Source organism: Leguminivora glycinivorella, chromosome 22 (assembly GCF_023078275.1).
Source record: "Leguminivora glycinivorella isolate SPB_JAAS2020 chromosome 22, LegGlyc_1.1, whole genome shotgun sequence".
NCBI classification, from domain to species: Eukaryota; Metazoa; Arthropoda; class Insecta; order Lepidoptera; family Tortricidae; genus Leguminivora; species Leguminivora glycinivorella.
The window spans coordinates 887460-896339 of record NC_062992.1 but is presented as its reverse complement, the minus strand read 5'-3'; the positions used below and the strand labels follow the sequence as shown (position 1 = coordinate 896339).

The window sequence follows — 8880 nt, the reverse complement described above, 5'->3', positions numbered from 1 at the left end:
CTATATGTAGCTTAAGTAGTTCCTGGGATAATAAAGTTGTGACAGACGGATAGACGGACAGAAGGACAGACTCAGAGACATATCGTGTAAGATTAAATTAATATTTTTATTCATGTAATTAAGTTTCGTATTTTTATGATTTAATGTCTTATAGGTATGCAAGCTGAGGCTAATGCCCAGGGACATGCAGACAATGTATATGATCAAGATGATGAAAATACCACAGACATTTATGAACAGTATGGTCAAGAATTTGAAGTCCTACCTGATTTATCGATGCAAAATGATGCAAAAGGTTTGTTTTATTTGACGGCACACTGTTTCACATGTATAATATATTATGAGTTATTTATAATATAATAAAATACCTATATTTTTAAATTTTATACTGACTACTTTCAGACATGATAGTCAAAGAGAAAATTGACGGTGAACATCGACGTACTGATAGAGACGAAAATACTGCTATTGTTTGTAAAAACTTTGTTCAAAAATTCGACGATGTTCAACATAAACCATGCCATAAACGTGCTCACCCGTCTGACGATGCATCGGTTCAATCACCGACGATAGTAGCAACAGGTGAGTTTAATTGTCGAACTGCCCCTAGTTGGTTTTTACATTATAAGTAAATAGAAAACTCCTTAATTTTATGTTTTCAGGTGCTACAAATGAATCTGTTCAATGTAACTTTCATTCGCTAAGAGAAGATGATACCGAAGATCATTTTGCAAAACTAATTGTATCCGAATTAAGAAAATTCTCTAAGAAAGAACGGTTTGAAATAATGTCCGAGATACTGATTGTATTTAAAAAACATAATTAATAGACCTAAATAAATAATTGTTTCAGGCATATGCCCTTCCGAGAATTTCGTGCCAGAACTTCAGATCTTTTTTGATGAATACAATTATGATGACGATGATGATTCTTCTAAAAATTTAGAAATAGAAGCCGGTTTGGAACAATCTGTCATAGAAAAAAGCATATTTGAACAGAATGAGTATATTGATGAACATCACGACTATTTGACAACTGAGGAAGAAAATGCATTTTTCGATGATGGATGTAAATGCCTAAAAAATTGTGTTAAACGGTTTACTCGTGACGAAATAATGAAAAATAGATTAGAATCTAAGTCACATGATCATTACTGCGACGACCATATTAATCATCAGACCCTATTATTAGCGGGAGCATTAAATTGTGTGGTAAACTGTTCCTCCAATACTGTAAATCATACACAGTCAAGAACAAGAAGTAGCGTAGATTACAAATTCAAAGGTGTATCGGTTTGCAAACGGTTTTTTCTCTTTGCGAATGGAGTGGGAGAAAAAAAGTTTAAAAATACCCTCGCTCATATTAAAACTGATGGTCTAGAAATACAGCAGCATAAATCAACAAAACACAAATTCAAAAGTTACACAATGAAGGAAAGAATGCGTGTCATAAGTTTTATCAAAAGATTCTCAGATCAAAATTCGCTTGTTCTACCCGGAAGAATGCCTTATCACCGCGACACTGACTTGCACATATTACCTAGTAGCATGACAAAAATCCGTATTTACGACAAATATGTAGCTGCTTCCAAAATCGATAATGAATCATTTGTGTGTCGTACCTCATGGTATGACATTTGGGACGCGTTCTGTTCTAATATTGTCGTACAAAGGCCTCGTACAGACTTATGCCATGTTTGCCAAAGAAATGTTACCACTCTAGCAAAGATGAGCACAATGAATGAAGAAAATAAAGCTAAGATACTACAGGAATCCATAGCCCATCTCAACACGGTACAAACCGAAAGAAACTATTATTCACAACTGATAGTAGAAATCGGTAGTCATCTCAAAAATCTAAATTTAACCGTTGGGCCCCATCTACCTTGCTCTTTTGATGGACAGATGCATTATTCTTTTGACTTTGCCCAACAAGTACATATACCACACGATTCTCAACAGGTCGGTCCCTTGTACTTTTTAACGGGATACAAAATTGGCTTATTTGGTATCGCTGCAGAACCATTAGAAAAATTTGTATTGTACATAATCCCTGAATCCGCAGCCACCGGTAAAGGCTCTAATGTTGTGATATCGTACCTGCATCATTTTTTTGAAAATTTTTCTCTTGGAGAAACGGATGTTATATGTCATGCGGACAATTGTGCTGGACAAAATAAAAATAATTACTTGCTGCAATATGCCCTCTGGAGAGTTATGACAGGAAGACATGAAAGTTTCCAACTATCATTTCTTCCTGTAGGTCACACCAAATTTGCACCAGACCAGTACTTCGGCCTTTTTAAGAAAAACTTCCGCCATTCGTCAGTCAGTACTGTGCAAGACGTGTGTGAAGTAGCTGTGACAGCATGTCGCAAAACAAATTCTATATTAGCAGTAATGGTGGGAAACGAATCAGGGACTGTTCTCAATGTCCCAACTTATGATTGGGCCAATTTTTTTAAGGACAAGAAACCCGCTACGATTCCCGGCTTACTAAAATATGCACATTTTAAAGCTGAGAAATCTCAACATGGTATAATCTCGTGCAAAAAATCAACGGCCATCGATATTGATCTGCGGTGCAATGTTTTCAAAGAAAGTTTCGGAGCCGAAATGCCAGAAATCATACAGCCACAAGGTCTCTCTTTTGACAGGCAAAAATACCTACACGACAAAATTCGGCAATTCGTACCTGCTGAGTCGCAAGATATACTTTGCCCTGCACCTTCTATAGTGGCATCTCAAGATCCACTTAGAAGTTTAGAAGACGATGTGGAACAGCCATTTCAAACGGAACCCGAACCGATTCCTAGTACTTCTACTGCAGAAGTACTAGTATCAAATAGAAGTAATAAAAAATCTACCGAACCCGGATCGACTCCTAGTACTTCTGCTGAAGAAGTACTAGTGCCTACAAAACGTAAAAAGCCGACATGTGGCTACTGTGGCGAACACGGCCACAGGAACCAAATACGCAATGGTGTGTATTTCTGTAAGAAACGAAAGGAGGAAAAAAATTAACAAACAGTGGGTAAGATAAAATTGTTTGTTTCTAGATTATTAGATAATTATTCTTCCGAAACTATACTAAGGTCTTAAATAATTAAAAATGCAAATATTATTGGTGACATTATCGGTGGTAAGATGTGTTTTCTTCCGATACTACAAATAATTAAAAAACGATTACAAATCGATCTGGTAGGTACTGTGTGAATTAATAATTATAATAAACGTTTTATGAGAATTACTGATTAATGATCAAGATTTTAAGTTTACTTCATATAACATTTTTTCTTTGGTATTCTGTTATAATACAAGATAAGTAACTAAAATAATAAAATACATTAGCAATGAGTAATTTTTATCTGTGATGGTCATAAGGGCCCTTTTCCCAAATGTATGGGTCAATAATTTGTGATTTTTATGTAACTTTAAAAATTTATAAATAAAAAAATAAGACATGCAGAATAATTCTGACACTTTAGTTATAAATGTGTAGACTGATTAAATATAATTTAGAAGTCTCTATACGAAAATTATTATTATTATAGGAGCAGATGTTAAATATTCTAATTGTGATATTCTGATTAAAATATACATATTTAATGAACCATGGGATTTTATTTCTATCCTTAAATGTAAGTTGAAACATATATAACTATGTACTATAGTTCAGATAGCAACATATTAGAAGAAAAGCCAAAAAAATATGTTTTCCTAATTTTTTTCTTATAAGCGACTTGCCCTAATCAAAGCTCGATTTTTCATGATCTGGAAGTCGATGAAACACAATCACAACAGATTCTCAAAGAAATGTACCTTGAGATACACAATCAATCGTCATCTATGTAACTTCCAATGGGAACACCCTTAAAGTGAGTTTCAAACTTCTTTTCACGTTTTCTCAAAAGTGCAATACTTAGCATGTGTATGCTTGATGATTTTTTAAAAAAAAAGTACGTGGCCTAGGGCCATGATTTTTTTTGTATTAGATAGCTTATTTAATGCAGATTTAGGATCTGTGCCTAACTCAATACCTGCCATAAGGGCCCTTCTGTGATGGATTGTCACATATATACACCGTGTTATACAACACAAGCGCGAGTACAACTGGCTGCAGCAGCCGCCGCCGCCCGAGGACAGCGCCGACGTCACCATCGCGCGCCTGCCCTCCGGCGACCGCTCCGACAAGCTGGTAACGCCACCATATATACACCGTGTTATACAACACAAGCGCGAGTACAACTGGCTGCAGCAGCCGCCGCCGCCCGAGGACAGCGCCGACGTCACCATCGCGCGCCTGCCCTCCGGCGACCGCTCCGACAAGCTGGTAACGCCACCATATATACACCGTGTTATACAACACAAGCGCGAGTACAACTGGCTGCAGCAGCCGCCGCCGCCCGAGGACAGCGCCGACGTCACCATCGCGCGCCTGCCCTCCGGCGACCGCTCCGACAAGCTGGTAACGCCACCATATATACACCGTGTTATACAACACAAGCGCGAGTACAACTGGCTGCAGCAGCCGCCGCCGCCCGAGGACAGCGCCGACGTCACCATCGCGCGCCTGCCCTCCGGCGACCGCTCCGACAAGCTGGTAACGCCACCATATATACACCGTGTTATACAACACAAGCGCGAGTACAACTGGCTGCAGCAGCCGCCGCCGCCCGAGGACAGCGCCGACGTCACCATCGCGCGCCTGCCCTCCGGCGACCGCTCCGACAAGCTGGTAACGCCACCATATATACACCGTGTTATACAACACAAGCGCGAGTACAACTGGCTGCAGCAGCCGCCGCCGCCCGAGGACAGCGCCGACGTCACCATCGCGCGCCTGCCCTCCGGCGACCGCTCCGACAAGCTGGTAACGCCACCATATATACACCGTGTTATACAACACAAGCGCGAGTACAACTGGCTGCAGCAGCCGCCGCCGCCCGAGGACAGCGCCGACGTCACCATCGCGCGCCTGCCCTCCGGCGACCGCTCCGACAAGCTGGTAACGCCACCATATATACACCGTGTTATACAACACAAGCGCGAGTACAACTGGCTGCAGCAGCCGCCGCCGCCCGAGGACAGCGCCGACGTCACCATCGCGCGCCTGCCCTCCGGCGACCGCTCCGACAAGCTGGTAACGCCACCATATATACACCGTGTTATACAACACAAGCGCGAGTACAACTGGCTGCAGCAGCCGCCGCCGCCCGAGGACAGCGCCGACGTCACCATCGCGCGCCTGCCCTCCGGCGACCGCTCCGACAAGCTGGTAACGCCACCATATATACACCGTGTTATACAACACAAGCGCGAGTACAACTGGCTGCAGCAGCCGCCGCCGCCCGAGGACAGCGCCGACGTCACCATCGCGCGCCTGCCCTCCGGCGACCGCTCCGACAAGCTGGTAACGCCACCATATATACACCGTGTTATACAACACAAGCGCGAGTACAACTGGCTGCAGCAGCCGCCGCCGCCCGAGGACAGCGCCGACGTCACCATCGCGCGCCTGCCCTCCGGCGACCGCTCCGACAAGCTGGTAACGCCACCATATATACACCGTGTTATACAACACAAGCGCGAGTACAACTGGCTGCAGCAGCCGCCGCCGCCCGAGGACAGCGCCGACGTCACCATCGCGCGCCTGCCCTCCGGCGACCGCTCCGACAAGCTGGTAACAACGGAACTCACTCACTCACTCACTCACTCACTCACTCCGTTGGCTCAGTGCCCCAAAATTAGGTATCGGAAGCCTACAACCGAGTGCCCGAAACCCTGCGCAAAAAGCGAGCGTCGGAACACCCCAGGGGGTTTAGTCCGTGGGAGTCGGACATACCCACTGGCTTTCTCCCGGGCCAGTGGGATCCATAACGGATTCCCCCTGGGTAAAAAAAAAGTGCCCCAAAATGAGACTTGGCCTCATCGGATCTTGTATCGACGAGACAGCGCCACTTTTCCTCCAGTATTCTGTACTTGTACTATTATATATTCTGTGCCGTGTGGTGACGGGTTAAGAATTTCACCACCCCCTTTCTTCCCATGGGTGTCATAGAAGTCGACTGTGGGATATGGGTTAAATTGTGGCGTAGGCGAGAAGCTGGCAACAGCGGCAACCTGCCACTGCAATGTCACGATTTGGATTTCTTACAACCCCTTTTTGCCAAGAATGGCACTGAAACTCAGTAGTTCATGTGCTCTGCCTACCGCTTTATGGGATACAGGCGTGATTATATGTATATATAGGACATTATTACACAGATTAACTGAGTCCCACGGTAAGCTCAAAAAGGCTTGTGTTGTGGATACTCAAACAACGATATACATAATATACAAATACTTATATACATAGAAAACATCCATGACTCAGAAGCAAATATCTGTGCTCCTCACACAAGTAAATGCCCTTACCGGGATTCGAACCCGGGACCGCGGCTTAGCAGGCAGGATCACTACCCGCTAGGCCAGACAGGTCGTCAAAAGTACTGTGATGCAGTATACTGAGTAACAGCAGCGGCTGGTCCATACAAGCCGATTCCCACCGGCTTGCCTAAAATGGATTACTAGTAAAGTACCTAATGTTAAGTTAGGTTTATTTTTTGCTCAGTGTTGCCTAGCAGAAATTTTCACCAGCCGCCACTGCTGAGTAATGAGTTGTGTCTGTTGCACAGATGTCGCACCAGTCGCTGGTGGTGTCGCGCGGCGCCAAGCGGAACAGTCCCAAGCAGCCCGCGCCGCTGGCCGACCGCCGCCCGCTCACCAAGCCGGACAAAGATCAAGGTTAGTCCCCACATTTATCTACTAGAGGCCGCTTGCATCAAACCGTCTGTCACCGTTAAAGCGCTCGTTAAATGTTCTTTATATGGGAAGTTCCATAGACGTCTGCTGCGTGACGATGATGTCTGTCAAATGTGGTTGATGCAACTGGTCCTTATTCTCCTTCTCACCAGAGACATTGATCACGTGATGTGCAGCCCTTATTAACCTTATCTCTCCTTCTTCTTACCTTATTTAAATGATCGCAGGAATTTCGTGTAGTTTATTCGTCGTATAGATTAAGTTCAATCTATCAAATCCCAGCGGCTGAGTTGGGCAGATCACCTCGAAAGAGTACCAGAGATGGGGCTCCTAAAATTATGACCAGGTGGACACCGCAACAAAATACGCCTAGGGCTAAACTCGCTGTCTGCTCGTTTGCCTCCTATCCTATAAAAAAAAAAACCTCGGAATAGGTGGCTTGAATGTGTGGAAGAGGTAGTGGAGGAGGCCGAGACCCACAAAGAGTTGTAGCGCCATCGAAAGTAAGAAGTATAGCTCTAGCTCTTCAAAAATAAGTTTACAATTTATAGGATTGATCTGAAAGCGCTTGAAGCGCTAAAAAGTAAAAATCAAACAGGCATCTTCTGGGCGAGCTCACTCCATCGTAGGCCACGTCTTTTCCTTTGGCTAGTCTGTGGTCAACAGTAAGCCCATTCATAATAATAAATAAAAAAATCCGCGTTACAAAAAATCAGTATACCTGAATTTATTTTAAATCTGAACTCTTGACATTCCTAGCATCTCAATCTAATTCACTGTATAGTGTCAATACTCCCCCTGCAAGTTATTAGCATCGCGCCCCCGAGAGCGTTCATTTTTCAGAGGGGTAACCACCTGTGGAGGGCTGAGTGCCTCCCAAGACGTGGCCAAAGAGTAGACGAACTCCGCACGTCATAGGTTTGTGCCTAAAGGCATGGTGCTTCAGTGAAGAATGCCTATGCTGATGATCTAACGTGGTTTTTACAAGGATGCGAATGTGCATAGCCCGGTGTATAAGGAAGTTATTAATGCTGTCATAAGCCGAATAGGCTAGTTTCCTATACTTGAAATAAAATATTTTATGCAGTGCACGAAATAAAGCACCACATAATTAGAAGAAAAACATGGACAGTAGTTACGTTTAAACATTATTTCTATTTAATAAGTCAAAGAGATAGATATAAAGTAAATGAATTGACCGTGACGTCACTCCTCAGTATTCCATAGTAATTCCATATTAGCAAATCGTTTTGACAGTTCTTAAAAAGGAACTGATTTGACTAATAGGAAACTAACCTATTATGAACGCTCATTTTCACCAAAAGACGTTGCCAACGTGTTCAATTACTGCTTGAAGTTACCGTGCCTCGGTGAAGAAGGTTCAAACGCTCGCCATCTATCAGAGAATCAACGAAAGATGTGTAGCACCATCTGAACGAGAATGAATGTTTCTTTATGGTTCCGTGGTACATTTTTAGTTTTTACCTTAGCACAGAGACAAAGAGTACTATCGTACAGTATGGCCACTCCGCTCCCCGCTGAAAGTGCCGCCCACCCCCTCTCGGTTACACAGTTACCGCCTGTCAAGAACGCGAACAGTCAACCTGTCATATTTCACTCATAACAAGCATAGTACGCGTTCACCTACACGAGCTTAGACTGTGTGCTAGGAACGCGCTTCATTCATATATTTGATCGCCAGTGTCCGAGCTATGACCTTAGACTATTTGTGTTTGCAGAGTTTTATATGTCTTTTGTACACTGTATGCTTCATCTCGTATCTACTAAAGTACCCATTTGACTCTGTCGCCTCTGTTCCCCTGTCGGTAACTCGACACCGGCGTAAGTGCATGGCGGTATCCGTGTCGCCGTGAAACCCTACCCGCCCGCAAATGGCCGCGCGAGCCCTATTGATTGGGCTACAGCCGGTTTCTCGCAACGTCAGATATTTTTATTGGAAAATGGTGAAGCTTTTGATCAAAATCTCATTAATGGTAAGTGTAGATGCAGTAAATGCACCTTGAATACTGTGTAAGGGTGTAGTGTGGAGTATATCCCCCTCTCATTGCTTGCTATA

General features: G+C 43.8%; 1 protein-coding gene across 1 annotated transcript in view; it reads left to right on the top strand.

The window, feature by feature from the left end:
• Nucleotides 1–8880, top strand: part of LOC125238056 — a 154842-nt gene that overhangs the window by 62535 nt on the left and 83427 nt on the right. The window contains exons 15-16 of the mRNA XM_048145345.1: nt 4102–5682; nt 6677–6785. Of these exons, the coding sequence (XP_048001302.1) occupies nt 4102–5682; nt 6677–6785 (1690 nt within the window). The remainder of the gene's footprint in view (nt 1–4101; nt 5683–6676; nt 6786–8880) is intronic.